The sequence below is a fragment of the Sorex fumeus genome, unplaced genomic scaffold (assembly GCF_029834395.1).
Source record: "Sorex fumeus unplaced genomic scaffold, SorFum_2.1 ptg000207l, whole genome shotgun sequence".
Taxonomy (NCBI): domain Eukaryota; kingdom Metazoa; phylum Chordata; class Mammalia; order Eulipotyphla; family Soricidae; genus Sorex; species Sorex fumeus.
The window spans coordinates 612029-630404 of NW_026606264.1; the positions used below are offsets into that span (position 1 = coordinate 612029).

General features: G+C 64.2%; 1 protein-coding gene across 2 annotated transcripts; it reads left to right on the plus strand.

Annotated features, from left to right (window-relative positions):
- The first annotated feature begins 7414 nt into the window (after window positions 1-7414).
- On the plus strand, window positions 7415-18376 carry SCLY (selenocysteine lyase). Of its 2 annotated transcripts, none has more exons than XM_056108325.1 (12): window positions 7415-7528; window positions 8483-8595; window positions 10213-10313; window positions 10987-11098; window positions 11708-11835; window positions 12035-12199; window positions 12338-12444; window positions 15007-15043; window positions 16403-16486; window positions 16666-16765; window positions 17390-17465; window positions 17596-18376. In XM_056108325.1, exons 1-12 carry the CDS (start codon window positions 7476-7478, stop codon window positions 17765-17767), a joined length of 1248 nt encoding a protein of 415 aa, XP_055964300.1. In that variant the 5' UTR covers window positions 7415-7475; the 3' UTR covers window positions 17768-18376. The 2 variants fall into 2 exon arrangements, with proteins under 2 accessions (XP_055964300.1, XP_055964299.1); XM_056108324.1 differs by having other exon boundaries at window positions 10942-11098; window positions 17596-18371.

Consider the following 18376-nt stretch of genomic DNA (forward strand, 5'->3'; position numbering starts at 1 on the left):
TTCTTTCTGTCCAGACAGTGCTCAGAATCCGCCCCGGGGGTCAGCCAGGGGGAAGGGCCCCTCCCAGCACCCCAGGGACCCCTGGGAACCCCCTGGATCCTGCAGCTTCGGCCCGGAAGACAAAACTCAGGAAACCGAGCTCTGGGATGTGGCTCGTTGCTAAGCGCTGGGTTCACGCCCCACACATGCGTGTGCACACGCAGGCGCACGCACACTCAGCCAGTGGTGCCCGTGTAGGATAAGCGTGGGTGTGCAGGCCCAGCCTCCGGCCGGGGATGAGGGGACGCCAGCGGGGCGACCAGGGAGCAGCTGTGGGCTGCTGCCGCCCGAGCCCCACAGCTCCTCTGAGGCATCTGACATGTGACCGTCAGCGCAGGAGATGCAGCCACGCGTCCTGTGCATGTCGGGGACCAGGACCCCAATGCCCAGGAGCCGTGGCGTCGGGAGTCCTGGCTGCTGGACTTGCCTCACAGCGGAGCTCTCGGCGCCAGGGTCCTGAGCTTTCGGCCGCCCCACCCCTGTTGGCACAACCAGTGTTGTGCCCTGTGGGCGGGAGCCCGGCTCCCGGAGGCCTCTGCCCACTCGGGCAGACTGTGCTGGCTCCGGGCCCTGCCCTGCTGTCCGGTGGCTGCCTTTCCCACGCCAGGGGGAATGTGGACCTGGAGGTGGGTGGGCACCACGCCCCCATGTGCCCCGAGCCCTTCACTGCCCACCTCAGGGACCCCCAGCGCCGAGCTTTCAGGGCAGGTGCCGCCAGGCGGGCAGCTGCCCATTGCCTGGCCCGTCCGGCCTGCAGCTGCAGAGGCTCCCCGGCTCCCTCAGCCACAGTGTCCCAGGCTCACTTCCCTGCTGGCACCTCGCCCTCCCACAGCCAGGCCCAGCCTCCACTGTCCTGGCCCACTCTGCCAGCGCATGGACTCCACAACCCCCTCCCGCACAGCCCCGATAGCACCTCTGTGTTCCCCTCCCCCCCCATCCAGCAGGATTTCCTTGAGCTTCTCTTGCTTTGGTGGGGGATGGGCTGGGTCACGCGCTCTGGTGCCAGGGGCTGTTCCTGCCACCGGACTAATCTGGCCGCTGCTGAGGGTTCTCATGACGTGCCGGCACCCTCAGGCAAGCAGCTTGGCGCCACACTGTTGTGCCGATCTTCCTGCAGAGCTGAGAACCCCCCCCCCAGGTGCTGCCCAGGTGAGCCTTGCCTTCTGGCACGGTGGGCAGCCCGGGCACCTGCAGCAGGGCCGCGTGGGCAGACCGCCTCCCGTGGGCTGTGGCGCCACCGGACAGCCGGCCACCAGGAGTGGTGGCCTGCAGGGTGGCCCTACAGCCAGGACGCCGCGTGCTGGGAACGCAGACCGCGCTTGAGCGTCCCTGAGACGGGTGCGCGAGGACAGGAGGGCAGGGGATGGGGCTGGGTCACTGGTCTCAACCAGGTGACAGGCCCAGAGCCACTGTCTCAGTGAGGAGAGACCCTGGGCACAGGCAGGAGCGGGAGGCCGCACCGGCCTGAGGCACCCCGTCCAGACAGGAAAGCCCAAGGGCATCTGCCAGCAGTTTCCAGGAGGGCAGGAAACTGCCCTAACCCACCTACTCGCCTGGACGGTCAGCAGGAGGCTGCTGCCCCCCAGCCCAAGCCTCGAACTCAGCCTCCTGTCAGGGGTGACCAGGACACAGCTGAGGAGACATGGGGGACTCAGAAAGACCTCAAAGGGGTCTTAGGGCTTCAGCACCTAAAGGATCAGTGACAACCTTAACAAAAGGAGCCCAGGGGGCTGGAGTGATAACACAGCAGGGAAGACGTTTGCGTTGCACGCAGCCAACCTGGATTCGATTCCTGGCATCCCATAGGGTCCCCCAGCACCGCCAGGAGTAATTCCTGCGTGCAGAGCCAGGAGTGACCCCTGTGCATCGCTGGGTGTGACACCCCCCCAAAAAAATGTCGGGGGGCCCGAGTGATAATGCAGCAGGGGTGGGGGGACATGTGTTTTGCACGTGGCGAACGCGGGTCCAATCCCCGACACCCCATATGGTCCCCCGAGAACTGCCAGGAATAATTCCTGAATGCAGAGCAAAGGTGATACCTGAGCACCACTGGATGTGACCCAAAACCAAAGCAGATTTATCAAGAACCAAATAAAAATCACAGAAAAGTTTTTAGATTCCTTTCTTGGTTGTCTGAACCTTACTTGGTAGTGGAGTAGAAATTATGAGTATTTGATCAGGAAACAAGGTAGAATTTGCTTGATGTGAACAAAAATGACAGGAAATCGTGGCTCCTGGGACTCAGTGGGCTGTGACGGCATTTACGGAATATTCACAAAGGGGCTGGCCGCTAGCTTCAGGGACCGATGACGCCCCCCGGAAAATGGGTGAAAATCGTGAAGACACCTGATTCATGAAACTGAGTGAATCCTAAACAGGAAAATCTCAAATCCAGACCAAGACACACGCTTACTTAGACTTGTGAAACTAAGGTGACGCCAAAGTACCTTGCACAGCACCAGAGGGAAGCGGGTATTACCCCTGGGGGACACCAGTGTGAGTGTGTTCCCCTCAACCATCAAAGCCAAAGGGACTTCAGTTCTGAAAAAACGGCCAGTCAGAAATTCACACCCAGCACAGCTGCCTCCTTCGGGAGTGGGAAGGAAGAAGCTGACGTCACCTCAGAGGAAGTGAGGCAGAGTCCGGCTGGGAGTCTTGACAGATGTAGAAATTCCTCGGAGAAATGATAAAAGGTGGCAGGAACACAGAGGGTCAAACACTGGATCCTGGGGCTGGAGGGGGTGGGGGGCAGGGAGATGAGCTTCTCCGAAACACAGGAAGGAAAAGGCCATTCAAAGATTTTATTTGGGGGGGCTGGAGGGATAGCACAGCGGGTAGGGCGTTTGCCTTGCACGCGGCCGACTTGGGTTCGATTCCCAGCATCCCATATGGTCCCCTGAGCACCGCCAGGCGTAATTCCTGAGTGCAGAGCCAGGAGGAACCCCTGAGCATTGCTGGGTGTGACCCAAGAAGAAGAAAAAACATTTTATTTGGGGGGCACACACCGCTGTGCTCAGAGATCACTCCTGGTGGGCTTGGGGGACCATATGGGGTGCTGGGGGTCAACCCACGTTGGCTGTGCGCAAGGCCAGCACTATCTCTCTGGCCCTAGAATTTCTGTCCCCAGGAAAGTAAGGCAGAAATGCGATGGGGGTTCGGGTCCCCACCACGAAGCAGAAGGTCTCGCTTTACAGCTGTGCAAATGGGGCAATGCACCACGTACGCATACAGTTAGCTGGAAAGAGGCGCTTAGCACTTACATGGGGCCTGGACAGGCCAGCAGGGGCCACTTAGCAAGGTTCCCCGCTTAGAGCTGGAGCAGGCTGTAGGGACACGGGAGGACACCTCTCAAAGTGGCGCAGTGACACCCCCCGTTGGTGCTGTTTCAGAGGGGAGGCCCGGCCGTCTGTGGGCTTTCCCTTAGGGGCAGTAGAGCGGGAGGGGCGTGCCGTTCCGTGCTGAGCACGGCCAGGCGTGATTCCTGTGCAGAGCCACAAGCCTCGCCAGCCATGGCAAGGCCCCCCTGACCCCAGAGCCCGACGCACGTAACGTGGGTCAGCAGCGACGGCACAGGAAGGGCTTCCGTAGTCTAGGAAGCTGCACAGTCCGAGAGCCGACCTGGGTTTGGTGCCTGGAGCCCCACGTGCACCCACACACTCCCGAGCACTGCAGGAGTGATCCCTGAGCACTGTCAGGTGCTCCGCCAAAAAACCCCTGAAAAACCGGTGCTGGAGTCTGAGGTCCGAGCTAGTCTCGGAACCACCAGCACGTGGACATGGCAGGGCCGGAGCAGCTGGCAGCATTTTGGCCAGTAAGTCAATGAACGCCCAAAGCGCCACCGCCACCTGTGTCGGGCCCCCACAGAGAGGGTCTCGCGCTGTCCACGCCTTCCCCAGGGCCGGCTCCAGGATGAAACGGGAGCTGTTGACTGCGGGTTCTCATGCCAGGCACGAGCCACTTGACCAACCCGGCTCACCTGGTGATTTTTTTCCTATTGGTTTTGGGAGCACTGAGACTCCTGGCCTGGCGCCCGGGGCCAAGGACGGAGTGCAGGACCCAAACCCTCGCCCACGTGGGCCCAGCACACACTCGGCCCACTGAGCAACTTCTCTGGTTTTTGCACCTCTCCTGGCAGTGCTTGGGGCTTTCTCCCGGCTCTGAGCTTAGGGGTCTCTCCTGGAGGTCTTGAGGGGCCCAGTGGGGTACAGGGGTCAAGCCTGGCCAACCGCACCCAAGCAGGAGCCCACTGCTATTGTTCCAGCCCCAAGTGATTCTTTTTTAAAGAAATACCTTGAATGGCTTTAGGTTCACAGCAAAGTTGGGCGAGTCGCGCCCCCCCCCCCCGCCGCTGCTCCAGCACCTCTCGCGCCCTCAGTGCTCTCCCGAGCACCTCCCAAATGGCCCGGCGTAGGGACGGAACCACCCTGAGTCCCTAGTGCATCCAGAGGTTCACTCTGTCACCCTGGCTTGGACCCGACAGTGCTGAGGTGCGTGTGGACGCTTCTATGTGCGTGTGGACTCGCCCCATAGCTGAGCCTCACTGGGCCCTCAGCTGGAGGGATTTTGATGGGGGGGGGGCACAGTGCTCAGGGTTCTGTGCTCAGGGCTCACTCCTGCAGGGTACCAGGGCTGGAGCCCAGTGGCTGCGTGCCAGGCGAGCGCCTTAACCCGGGCACCCTCGGGTGAGGCTTTAAACCCTTTCCTACACTTTTCATATCCAAGTTGTTTGGTTTTGTTTGGGTTTTGGCTTTTGGGGTCACACTTGATAATGCTCAAGAATTACTCCTGGCTGTGCACGGAGGGACCCTATGGGATGTCGGGGACCGAACCCGGGTTGGCCATGTGCAAGGCAGATGCCCTCCCCGCTGTGCTATTGCTCCAGCCCCTCCAAGTTTTCTCAATCATTTTTTTCTTTTTTTGAAAACTTTTCTATTTAAGAAATAAAAACACCCAGGTCTCATGGCAGGCATTCCCACCAGCCACCTCTCTCCTGGTCAGTGTCCAGGAGGGAACAATCCCCAGCATCCTCTTTGACATACTTATCTGTCGGCAGACAACCTTTAGACTGGTTGCCGTTGAAACTCCCACCCCCTGGGCTGGCTGCTGCCCAACCGGATGTGGGCTGTCCCTGAGCAGGCCAGGAGAGGCGGGGCGTCCCAGCCTGGCCCCGTCACCACTCACACGGCCACCCCGATCGCTCTGGCCCAGGGGCTGGTCAAACAGTGCCACCTGGGAAGCACTCCGGAGCCCCCGCACCCATCACTCCCGGCACCTGGACACTGACCCCGTCCGCCCCGCATCCCCCTGAGCTGTGGCCACGCCCTCCATCTTTTATCTGCAGTTTTCTTGTTACCTGACCCTGCCCAGAAACTGGCTGTTTCTCTAGAATGTTCCTCTCAGCTTCCTGCACAGCTTTTTCCAGCCTCGCAGACCGCCGTCAGCTCTGCACTGGCAGGCCTCAGAGGGGAAGTCTCCCCAACATCACCAGCGACTATAGGCTGGCACACTGACACTTTCCCGACACCTCGCGGCCGCCCTGATCCTGTCCCCATTCTCCGGCCCACAACACCCCTTCTGTCAGTCACGAGACCTGGGACAGATGAATGGAAAGAGGGCTTTTTTTTTCCTTTTAGAGTAGCCACTGTTCAGGTTTATTTGATATTTTAGTTGGTTACACCGTTTATAATCTTTTTCAAAGATCATATCATGATGAAGATTATTCTGATATGTATCAGAATAATGCCATTGCAGAGACATTATTCTGATACATACTGTACACGAAATACAAACTTTGAGAACAATGCACAAGACATGGGATCTTGGATTCCTCCATGGGATCCAGGGTGGGACTGACAAGAGAAAACAAGGTTGGATGAAGGAACCAGACGTTATCTAATGCACAAAGACACACGTCTGGTGTTGGTAGCTGCAGCACAGGCAGCATTGGCAGTGGTGCCTCCAAGGGACTGAAACTACATTAACCAGTTTCGAAGGACACAGGCACCATCCAGCAGAAAGAGGTAACTGCCAGGGTTTTATAAACCATCTCTCCCCGCGATGATCAGGGATGGCCCCGGGGATGATATGGGGCATCAGGAACTGAGCCTGGGTCTGCTGAATGCGGAGCTAGTGCTCTGCCCACTGTACTATCGCCACATGTGCAGTTGAGGAACATGCGACGGACACGTGCCTTGAGTGCAGTAAATGCTAGAAACGTCACCTGGTGTTTCTGGTGCCACATCAGGCCGGCTCCACTGCGCAGGCTCCACGTGGGGTCACTGCTGTCCCACGGGGCCTTATAGGGCAAAGTGCCCCGCTTTGGGCCCAGCACTGGTCCACCAGACAGGGCGGGTGCGTGTTGTTTTGGGCCAGAAATGAGCTCAGTTTGCAAGAAAGGAAATACAGAAGGCAGGGCGGTGGGGAGCTGCAGTAATAGAACACGCAACATTTTCTGGACCACAACAGCAGACCAAATTGGCAAAGGCCTGCAGAAAGGCCAGTGCACATCCCATTCCTTGGCCAGGAAAGCGCCCCTCCCCCCACCCACCCAGTCGGGGCCATCACGGTGGCAGGGACTGGGGTGAGATGCTAAACTTTCGCGCACCTTCATTGCTTCGGGTATAAAATGCGGACAGGAGTGCCAAGGGGGCAGCGGCGGGCGTCGGGATTGGAGAGTCAGTGCAGGGCGCCCGCCCCCGTGCCTGGCACCGCGCCGGGCTCTGATTTCGCACTGTCACCCCAAGGGGAGGGCTGAGCTGCCGCTTGACCGTCCCCAACACCCGCACTGGCTCCCGGGAGCCCCAGGAAAAGGTGCCGGGAGGCGAGCCAGCCCCTTCCGCCCGGGTCCTCGCCCCGCCCGCCCGGGCCGAGTCCATCTGGCACCGGCCGTCCAGCTCCGTGCCCCACTGGGCCGCCTACAGCCGTCCACTGCGCCCCTGCCCAGCCCCCGCGCGCCCGCACACGCACCCCTGCTTCCACTGGGGCCCAGGGCCGGGTCTCGGGCGCCCGCGGACCCGGGGGTGCACGTGGGCGCGGAGCCCAGTCTCCCGAGCTCCGAGGCTGCAACTGCCCGCCGGCCGCAGCCGCGACTCCCGGGCGCCCGGCTCCGCGGAGGCCACGCCCCCAGCCCGCCTCCGAGAGGACGGAGCGCTCTCATTGGACAGAGCGGCCACGCCCTCCGCGACGCACGCGAATTCCCCGCCTCCTGGGCATCACATGACTCCGAGCGACCAATCAGTATTCCATCGTGGCCTGGCGCCGGAGGCCCCGCCTCCATTGGGCCCGCGGCCGCTGAAGCGAAGGGATTGGGGGATTGACTGGCCCCGGCACGACTCAGCCAATCGGGGCGCGCCCCGCTCTCCGAGGCCCCGCCCTCTGCGCCCGGCCGGGACGCGCGGCGGGCGCGGGGCTCGGCGCTGCCCGACGGACTCGGCGGGATGGACGCGACGGGGCCGCCCGGCGTCGGCGGGGACCCAAGCCCGCCGCACAGGTGCGGGGAGGCGCTGCGCCCACCCCCTCCGGGGAGCCCTCGGGGCGCTGTCTGGGCCAGGAGGCCGGAGGGGACAGCGGCCGGTACAGCCGCGCCGGGGGCCGGAGGGGCCGGGGGACCGGTGGCCACTCGCGCAGGAGGCCCCTGGGGAGGGGGAGCCGCCGGGTGGGGGCTGCCGGCGGGCGGGGCACCCCCGCGTCCGCGTGTCCCTCCCCGCAGAGGCCCGCGGGACGCCGGCCCGTGGGCTCCGTCCACGGTCGCGCAGGGCAGGTCCGGGGAGGGAAGGACCCCGAGGCGCCGCGTGGGGCGCCTGAGTCCGGTCAGGGGAGGGCGAGGGAGGGGATCGGGGGCAGCTGGGGGCTCAGGCGGCTCCCTAAGGGGGCCTGGTCAGCGCTGGCCATGCGGGGGGAGAGGGCTGCGAGCAGCAGCGTGGCGGGCGGCGGGTGGGGCCGAGGCCGGAGGGAGCCCAGGGGGCTCGAGTGTGTCGCGGGGTCTCCGCAGGCTGGGCAGACCCTCCCCCGGGGAGTGTGGTTTGGCGGCTGTCACAGCCTCACCAGCCCTGCTGGTTTTGGTTTTGGTTTTGGTTTTGGTTTTGGCCCACACCTGGTGGTGCTCACGGCGTGCTCCTGGTCCTGTGCTCAGGGATCAGCGAGGCAGGATCGAAACCATAGGAGGTGCTGGGAGCCGGGTCAGCCCCAACCCCTGTGCTGTGTCTCGCCCCTCCAAAGAAGGCTTGAGACCCTTCACGACCCCTGAGACCCCTGATCAGTCTAACGGGGCACTGGCAAACCACAACAGGGGCGGGAGGGGGGTGCAGGGCGCAGGGGGCAGGGGTGGGAGGGGGGTGCGGACCCAGAGGAGTCAGGGGTGGAGGGGGTGTGGGGGCCTCTGCTGGGGTGGGGCCCTGGGGGTTCCTCCTTCCTTCCTGAGCACCCTCTCCCCACCCCCCTGCAGGCGGGTGTACATGGACTACAACGCCACGACGCCCCCGGACCCCGAGGTGGTGCAGGCGGTGACGGAGGCCTTGCAGGGGGCCTGGGGGAACCCCAGCAGCACGTACCCCGCAGGTACCCTGAGTGGGGCCGGGCAGGATCTGGGCGGTGCTCGCGGCCTCACCCCGTCCGTCCGTCCAGGGGCAGAATAGCACTTTCCCTGCCTAGACCACAGAGTGCCCTGTTTACACATGAGCCTGCAGACAAACAGACGAGCCCTGCGGAAAGACAGACGAGCCCTGCAGATGGCCCGGGCTCAGGCGTGGCCTTGCGCACGGCTATCCCTGCTCCGTCCCCAAGCACCCCACCTGGGGTCGCCTGAGCACCACCGGGACAGCTGGACACCAGCCAGAATTCTCCCCTGCTTCGGTTCATTCTTGCCAGGGCTGAGGGAGTGAGCAGTCGGGGTTGCCAGCAGATAGCCAGGGTGCTTTCGGGGCTCGCCGAACCTCGGCTTCCTTAACGGCTGTTCCCGGAGAGTTAGACTCTCTCAGGGTGCCTGCCCACTTGCCATGCCCACTCGCCGTGCCCACTTGCCTTCCCTGCCCAGGTCTGGGTCCTGGCACAGATTGGCCGTGGGCTGGGCTATCATTTTGCTTGTTCAGTTTCACAAGCTGCCCTGGAAGGCCTTTCCAGGCTGGCTGGTCAGTCATTAACACCTAGCTGGGGCTGTTGCCTGCCTCCGCAGACCTTGCCTCCCAATTTCAGTAGCTGAGGCCCTGACCCAGGGGCGGGGAGTGGGGGCGCAGGAGAGTTCAGGAAAACCCCAGGGAAAAAGACGTACCTGGCGTCCATGGGCATGTGTAGAAGTAAAGAGGGCAGGGAGGGGAGAGAGGGGGACAGAGGGAGAGAGAGAGGGAGGGAAGGAAGGAGAAAGAGAGAGGGAGGGAGAGAGGAAGAGAGAGGGAGGAAGAAAAAGGACAGGGAGAGAGGAAGAGATAGAGGAAGGGAGGGAGGGGAAGGGAGAGAGAGGGAAGGAGGGAGGGACAGATGGAGAGAGGGAGCGAGCAGGCTGGGTCTTGGCGAGGTCTCCCTGTAGGACTTCCTTATGCCACTGATTCCTTTGTGGGGTTTCTGGAACCAAGGTCTGGTCCCTCGGGGACACGGGCCCCTGGTGTCGCCCACATCCCTGCCTGGAGGGTAGCTGGGCCCGCAGCCCTCTGCCCTAGGCCGCTGCCCCAGTGCTGAGCTCTGCCCCACTGAGGGTGAGCAAGTTGCCAGGAAGTCTCTGCAGAGCCCATGTGGTCAGGGACTTGGTGCCAGCACCTGGGCGGCACCCGGGCTTCCCCCAAGACCCCCCAGCCCCCCCGGGTCAGGCCCAGCTGCCTTTTCTCCTACTTCTGCTGTCCTGAGACCTGGACAGCTGCCACCCAACAGGGTCCCCTCCCTGGGGGCGGCCCAGGGCTCCCCCTGCCTGAGGCTGGGCCAGAGTGGGTCAGGGTCTCGGCTCCCAGGCCCCGGGGTCTGCCCTAGTCCAGGGCCCTTCCCAGGACAGTTTCCTCATGCACATGCCCCAGGACCACCCACCCATGTCTGAGTGCTTGATTTCACCTACTGGGGGCAGTGCTGGGCTCCCGGTTCTGTGCTCAGGGATCGGGCCTGGGTGGTCACATACAGGCCAGCGCCTTCCCCCCACCCCCTCTCTCCAGTGCGTGGACGCAGGGAGCGTGGACACCTGCCCCTTGCCCCTAGGTCGGAGGGCCAAGGACATCATCGGGACAGCGCGGGAGAACCTCGCCAGGATGGTCGGCGGGAAGCCCCGAGACATCGTCTTCACCTCCGGGGGCACCGAGGTGAGCGTCTCCCGAGGCACTGGGCAGCCCTGCCCATGGAGGGACAGGCAGTGACGAGGCGAGACCGAAACCAGCCACTCGGAAAGTGAAAGGACTTTGTGAGGAAGGACCCATCCCTCCCTCTGGGAAGTCAGAAAGTGCTGAGGGAGGGACGAGGCTAGGCCCACCCAGGGACAGGGCCGGGGCAGGACGGCTGAGCAGGAGGAGCTGCAGAAGCTGGCGTCCACTGACCCCCTGGGCAGGTGTCTGGGGCTGTCCAGGGCCCCACGAACCCTGCCGTGTCCTCAGCTCCTGTGGCTGCACCGGGCCGGGCTGGGGGCCCTGGGCGCCGTCTTTGCCCAGAGGGTGGCCCTGCCCTCCCCACCCGTCCCGGGCAGCTGTGTCCAGGAGTGTGTGGGGAGCCTCTCCCAGCGCTGCTCAGGGCTGACCCCTGGGCTTGGGGAACCGCCCAAGGTGCTGGGAGCAGGGCTGGGTCAGCCGGGTCTGGTCAGCACCATCCCCCTTTCTGGCCCACGAGGCCGCGTTCCCCCAAAACGCTCTTTCCTGCTGTCCAGTGGGGGGCCTAGGGCAGGGAGAGGGACGGGGGCAGGGCACTGTCCAGCCGCGTTGTGACGCCCCGCTCCCGCAGTCCAACAACTTGGTGATCCACTCGGCCATGCAACACTGGCTCCAGGCGTGCAGCCTGCAGCGCGAGGCGGGGACCCTGCCCCACTTTGTCACCTGCTCCGTGGAGCATGACTCCGTCCGCCTGCCCTTGGAGCACCTGGCGCGGGAGCGCGCGGCCGGTGAGTGACCGGCTGCCTGGTCCCCGCAGTGGGCAGAACCCTAGGAGCTTCCCGGGGCCCCGCGTGGGGGGCAGCCACCGGGGAGCGTCACTTAGGAGCCCCTGACTGACCCTCGCTGCGTGCGAACTCCTCAGAGCCCCCACCCCGCCCCGTGTCGTCCTGAGGGGGGAGGGGACACGGGGATGGGAAGGACAGACGCGCCCCATGGAGGGTCCCCGGGAGCAGGGCCGGGGGGAGGGGCTGGTGAGTTTCTCTCCGGAAGGGCCCTAGGGTGTGGGACCCGGAGGTGGGACCCAGCTAAGGCCCGGGGGTCACCGGGGGATGTTTCCCTGGTACAGGGGTGAGGGGCACGAAGCAGCGGCTGTGGGGAAGGTCAGGCCGAGAAAGGCCAGCATCGCCCCCCGGGGCCTGGCCAATGTCCTGGGGCTTCTGCCCGCCCTGCAGGACTCTTGGTCCAGCTCTGCAGGAAGAGGGTACAGAGAGTGGTCTGGTGGGCAGGGGCTCGGGGCCCGGTGAGGGACGGTGATGAGAAGCCGGACCCCACGGTCTGTCACTGCGTGCGGGAAGCAGGTCGGCTTGGGCTCACGTGGGTCTGTTGTCTTCACCCAGAGGTCACCTTCGTCCCTGTGTCCAAGGTGAGTGCACGGGCAGAGGCGGATGACGTCCTGGCTGCTGTCCGCCCAGCCACGTGCCTGGTGACCATCATGCTGGCCAACAACGAGACGGGTGTCATCATGGTGAGTGATGCAAAGGGCCGGGGGTCACCTTCTACCCCAGGCTTCACGCCACAGCTGCAGACCCAGTCCTGCATGCATGCCACAGGCCACCCTGCTGTCCGCTCAGACCTCGCCCCCACTGTCCCTCAGGCCCGCCATCCTCCCGCCATCCAGCCCAGGGTCCCTTCCCCTCTGTGGCCACTCTCTGTTGTCCCCACAGCCCGTTCCTGAGATCAGCCGCCGCGTAGCAGCCCTGAATGCCCAGCGCGTGGCAGCCGGGCTGCCGGCCATCCTGCTGCACACGGACGCGGCCCAGGCCCTGGGGAAGCAGCGCGTGGACGTGGGGGAGCTGGGCGTGGACTTCCTGACCATCGTGGGCCACAAGGTGTGTGGGGAGCGGCTCTCTGGTGCGGCCAGGCTTGGCAGGACACGGACCCTGAGCCAGTGTCCCGGGAGCTCGGCACACGCGCATAGAGGGTTCCGGAAGGTCCAGGCCAAGCGAGTGACCGGCGTTTCCTTTCAGTTCTATGGTCCCAGGATCGGCGCGCTATACGTCCGTGGACTGGGCGACCTCACCCCGCTGTACCCCATGCTGTTCGGCGGTGGCCAGGAGCGCAACTTCCGGCCAGGGTAAGGTGTAGGGGACAAGGGTCCTTATCTGTGTCCGGAGATACTCAGCAGCCCTGTCTGTGGGGAGAGCAGGGGAGGCCCTGCTGGCCGGCTATATGGCGTCCAGCCCCTGGCAGTGTCCAGCCCTTGCATGGTGCCAGGTGGGTCCCAGTGAAACTCCTGGACTTGGCTGGCGGTGCCCACATCCCTGTAGTGGTCACTTGGTAAGGGTGGCCCGTGGACAGTGGGACATTTGCCAGAAACCGGACAGGAGGCAGACGCAGGAGTGGCATGGAGTGACCGTCCTGCATCACCTTTCACCTCCCGGCCCAGATGCAGTCCAGGAGGCCTCAGACACCAGGAGGCTGAGGGAGATGCTGGGGACCCCATGCCTACCCCCTCGGCCTAGGACCCTCCCGGCCTGCACAGGGCTGAGGGCATCGCCCCCTCCCCCCAGCTGGGCAGCGCCTGAAGGGCAATAGGACCCCAGGCCTGCGCAAGGCCGGGAAACTGGCGGGGAAGCCGGAATCCAAGTGAGCGAGTGGCCGTTGGCCGCAGTGGGCAGTTGAGGAGCAGCTGAGCAGAGGAACCATGTGCCTGAAGGAAGTGACCCCCAGGGACAGGGAGGGCACCGCCCGGAAGGAAGTGACCAGCCGGTGCTCAGGAACTCACTTCGGGCATGATGGAGAAGGAGGAGAAGAAAGGCCGGAAGGACACCCTGTAGGGGCCTCGGGCGCCAGGAGTCAGCCCTGAGCACTGTGTAGGACATCCTACAGAATATCTGTCACAGGAGGCAGGGCCTTGGGCTCTTAAGTTACAGAGTAACCGTAGGGAGTAACATTAACAGGGAGTAACAGAGTATAAGTAACAGTAACAGGGAGTAACAGAGTATGAGTAACAGTAGCAGTCAGCAGTGAAGGAACAGACCAAGGAAGCTCCTGGGACAGGGGTGGGGCCTGACGGGCCAGCAGAAGCCCGAGCTCCGAAACTCAGGGGAACTGGAAGGGGAGAGGCAGCCAGTCTCCTGCCCTCAGCAGGGCGGAGCCACACAGAAGCCGCCCACGGAAGCCCAGGGCACGGGCCGAGCACAGGAGGGCGAGTCGGGCGCCCCCAGGCCCTGCCAGAGTAAGCCCTGAGTGTCTCCAGATGTGCCCCCATTGACGGAGGTGACCCAGCACCAGTAGCTAGGCCTGTGCCAGCCTGCGGAACTCACTCACTGACACACATGTGCGAGGCACAGTCCTAACCCGTGACTCCGACTCGAAGCCAGCCACTGGGTGATCTCAGGAGCGTCAGCAAACTCTAGGAACAGACAGCAGCATATGAATAAGCACGTCAGAGTCAGTACCTCGTCGGGTGCCCGGGGACAGCCCTGCGCCTCAGGACCCTACACAGAGCTAACTCAGATGCACTGGAACCAGAGAGGCAGTGCGGTGCAGTGGGGAGGGCTCGCCTGGCACACAGCCAACCTGGGTCCATCCCCAGCACTCCGTGCGGTCCCCGAGCCAGGAGGAGGCTGGCGCACAGCTGGGTGTGCCCTCCCCCCCTCAAACCCCCAAGAGGGGATTGAACAGTCCAACAGTGAGACCAGAACCCACAGGACACACAGGAAATGCGCCAAGGTCTCTGGGTGTGACGTGTGTGAGACCCCGTGTTATGCGTGAGACGCCATGCTGGACAGCGTGACAGTGTCCCGAAGTGCCGGACACTTGGATCTGGTCAGGGCCGGCACGCAGGTCAGGGAGGCGGCAGAGCCTCGGAAGCCAGAGCAGCCTGTGCTGCCCTCGGGGCTCCTGACGGCGCTGTGGGTGGTCTCCTGTCCCCAGTTGCTGCTAAGAACCATCCCAAATGGGAAGGGGAGCCTGGACCGTCACTGACCTCAGCATCTTCAGGGTCATGGACCCGGCTAAGAACTCCAGCCTGGGAAGTAACGGACTGACCGGGTTCAACATTTAAGCGAATCCAGATGATCAAAATCCAAGCTCAGCCTCGACATCCTCCCCCGGGAGTGCGGCCCTCACCAGGAGACGCCACAGCGCACACACCCTGCGGGCCAGTCAGAGCCGGGCAGAGGGGCCTGTTGGCGCCTCGGGGTCACATGGCGAGGTTGGCTCAGGGAGGGGGTGTGGCTGGAGAAGGGCCCGAGCCGGGGTCCTGGGGCCGGGCCTGTGGTGGGGACCCCGGGCCTGGGTTCCCCCATCGGGGTGGAAGGCGGCAGGAGGACCCTCAGCTCCAGCAGAGGGGGAGCACCGCTGCCCTTGGGTGCCCCAGAGCCCCCTTTGTGGGACACAGGGTCCCCCACTACCAGAGGGTGGACGGGCCCAGCTCCCGTGTCTCCCTGTCATGGGCGGAGCACGGGGGGACACGACGCTCGGCTGGGGAGGCGCTGCCCACCAGGTCCCGGCACTGCAGAGTCCCCCGAGCCCACCCCAAGGATAGTGGGCTGTGCCCCCCCGGGTCAAGGCCCGTTCTCGAGTCTGCAGTGGGGCAGACATCCCTGCAGGCGCAGGGTCCAGAGAGCGTGGTGTCGCCCCGCCCGTCGCTGTGGGCACCCATGTGGCACTGCTGCCTTGTGTCTTCCAGGACCGAGAACACGCCAATGATCGCCGGCCTCGGCAAGGTAGGTCGGGGGATGCTTCTGCAACCCCCGCTTCTCTGCTCCCCGCCCCGCACAACCCCCGGCGTGCGGCCCCAAGGGGTGTCGGCTGGGCTTGCTGTGTCCACGGGCCTTGGAGTCAGATCCAGGCTGTGTCCCCGTCCAGCTGACCCCAGCCCAGAGTGACGGTTTCATGACTGTCCCGGGTGCTGCCTTGGAGGATCATCCTGCTCAGGTGGGCATGAGATGGAGCTCCGGACCCCACGCATGGGGTGTCTTAGGGAGGCAAGGGGGTGTCGGACCCCAGGCACTGGCCAGAGCGACAGTACAGTGGGCGTGGCCAAGCATAGTCGACCCCGCACCACGTGTGACCCCTCGAGTCCCCGGAGGAGAGATCCCAGAGCACTGCAGGGTGTGGCCCCAAAACCAAAATGAAAAGGTCTCATGCGAAGTCAGTGGGGTCCAGGGGTCCCTCACGGCCCTGGGTGCCCCCCCGGGCTGTGGTGGGTCCCAGGGCCCGTGCCTGGAGGGGCAGCCAGCCGGGCAGCCTCACACCCTCTCCTCCCCACAGTCCCCATGACCGCCCCATGCAGGGGTGCACCAATAAACGAATGCTGTGGAAACGCCTGGAACCTCCTTGCTTGGCCTGGAAATGCGCCTGCGGCAGGGAGGGGAGGGGGCAGAGGGAAGGAGCGAGCCGGCAGTGCCTCACCTGAAGGGGTCCCCGCGGAGGGAGATGCTACAGGCTTCTAGAATGTTCTTTGCAGAGGGGCCTGCGTGCAGGTGCCCTGCCACCATGGCGGGGTCAGGTACTCCGGCCCAGCAGCACCCCACAGCCCCTCGGCCACTGCCTCACGGGGTCTGACCTGGCCGATGTGTCCCCCTGCTCCCCACGACTGGCCCCCACTGCCCTGCTCTCACCCTGGGGCTCCCATACCCGCCATGATGCTGGGCTCTGGGCACTGCCCCCGCGCCCCCCAGGTCCCCCTGCTCGTCTGACTCCAGCCCAGGTGACAGGCCTCTGGACACTGGGCGTCCTCCTGGGCCCCCCGAGGTCCCGTCCGGGAGGGGGTGCCTGCTCTGCCCGTGTCCCCCTCCTCCCTACGGTCCATCCACCTGAAACGAAGCCCAGGATTGCTCCCTGGATACTCGCTGCCTGGAGCAAGCCCAGGGACAGTACCCGTTGGTCCCACCATACCTCGAGGGGCTCCTGGGCATGGCCAGGGGTGGCCTCAGCCCCGTGGGCCCCACAAAGGGCCTGTGAGGTTGCAGGTGCTGTCGGGAGAGGACATGGCCGGGGGTGCCTCCCTCGCCAGGACCTGGTTTCAGCTGGTTAAAGCGGGTGCTGTGCGCCCCCATATCACAGCCTCCCCGCACCCCCAGGCAGCCGAGCTGGTGACCAAGAACTGTGCAGCCTACGAGGCCCACATGAGGGACGTTCGTGACTACCTGGAGGAGAGGCTGCAGGTGAGGGCGGCGGGGGCCAGTGGGACCCCGAGGGAAGCCGTGGGTGGGGTTGGGCAAGACCCCCGAGGGGATGCCGCGGGTGGGGGCCGGGGCGGGGCTGCTCCCACAGCGGGTGCCTGCTCTGGCGACTGGACGTCCAAGCGGGGTCAGGGGGTGATGGACGCTCCTCGCTCCTCCAGGCTGAGTTCGGCCCGAGGATCCACCTCAACAGCCGCTTTCCGGGCACCGAGCGACTCCCCAACACCTGCAACTTCTCCATCCGGGGACCCCAGCTGCAAGGTGACGCTGTGTACCCTGGCTGCCCCTGCTGAGGGCCCTCAGGGCATCCCAGGCTCACCCCGACAGACCCCCGAAAGGAGGCGGGCTCCCAGCCCCCGTGAATCCGTCCGCCCATTGTCGGGGGACATGGGGGAGGTGACGGAGTGGGCGCGGCCCTGACCTCTGTTGGGACACTTGGGGCTGGGGCCCACTGTGAGCCCTCATGTCGGGGTGAGGTTGGGGGCCGTACGCAGTGCAGAGCAGACCCCAGAAGTCTTGACAGCCCTCTCCATCTCCCTAGTCACAGTGATGTGTCCCAACAAGGAAGACGAGTCAGCCTGTGGCCACAGCAGGGACGCTCCCCTGCACCCTCCCGTCCCCTCCCCTGTCCCCTCACCCGCACCCTCACTTGCCCCTTCACCTGTCCCCTCACCTGTCCCCTCACCTGTGCCCTCACCTGTCCTCTCACCTGCGCCCTCATCTGCGCCCTCACCTGCGCCCTCATCTGTGCCCTCACCTGTTCCTGCACTGGCGACAGGCCGTGCCAAGCACAGAGGTTGGGGCTCCGGGGGCCAGGCTGGTCGGGGTCGCTGTCCTCTGCCGGCAGGAGTCAGAGTGGCTGAGCCGGCTCTGGTGTCTCCTCAGGCCGCCTGGTGCTGGAGCAGTGCCGGATGCTGCTGGCCAGTGTGGGGGCCGCATGCCACTCGGACCAGGGTGACCGGTGAGTAGCCGCCCCACCTCATGACTCTCCGGGCCCTCTGGATGGCCGTGCGGGCGGATTGAGGGTCTGTGGTCCCCACGTGGGTGAGGGGGCCAACGGGGCGCGGCAGTGACAGCCCCGTGTCCCCCAGCCCATCCCCCGTGCTGCTGAGCTGTGGGATCCCAGCAGACGTGGCCAGGAATGCGCTCCGGCTCAGCGTGGGCCGCGGCACCACCCGGGCCGATGTGGACCTCGTGGTGCAGGACCTGAAGCAGGCGGTGGCCCAGCTGGAGGGCGGGCCCGGCGCCCAGGACACCCCGTAGCGAGCCCGCCCAGCCCACAAGTCTCTCCAGCCTCCGGGTCCCGCCTGCCCGCTGCGCCAGGCAGTGCGTGCAGACATCTGCCCGTGTGCATTGCCTGTGCCCACGTGCCCGGGAGTGATGTGTCAGTGTGTGGCATGCGTGTCCATTTGTGGTGTTCAGATGTGTGTGTGTCCAGGCGTCCAGACGCACACATCCATGTAATTACATGTTGGTGTGCTGGGTACGTGTCAGCGTGCATACACTGTGTGCACTTGTGTTTGTCTACAACTGTCCGTGTGCATACACAGCGTGCATGTGTTCATGTGTGTTTGTGCACAATGTCTTACGCATGTGTGTTCATTTGTGTATTGTGTGAACATCCTTGCACATGTGTTTGCTCATGTTCATGTGTATTTGTGTGCAACATGGCATTTGTTTGCATGTGCATGTATACATGTGTGCACATGGGCTCATGCATATGCGGGCCCTGTGTAGCGTGTTTGTGTGTACTATGTGTACACGTCCATGTACATGCTATACACGTGTGTTCATATATGTGTCAGTGCAGTTTTTATACGTGTGCCTATGTACCCATGCATGTGCCCGTGTTTTCACGTGTGGTATACATGC

Bases quoted from the DNA above. Each gene is read 5' to 3' on its own strand.
- SCLY (XM_056108324.1), top strand. From the start codon at position 7,476: ATGGACGCGACGGGGCCGCCCGGCGTCGGCGGGGACCCAAGCCCGCCG. The intron at 11,099-11,707 runs GTGAGTGACCGG...GTCTTCACCCAG, and splicing joins GGCGCGGGAGCGCGCGGCCG to AGGTCACCTTCGTCCCTGTG. The intron at 17,466-17,595 runs GTGAGTAGCCGC...CGTGTCCCCCAG, and splicing joins CACTCGGACCAGGGTGACCG to CCCATCCCCCGTGCTGCTGA.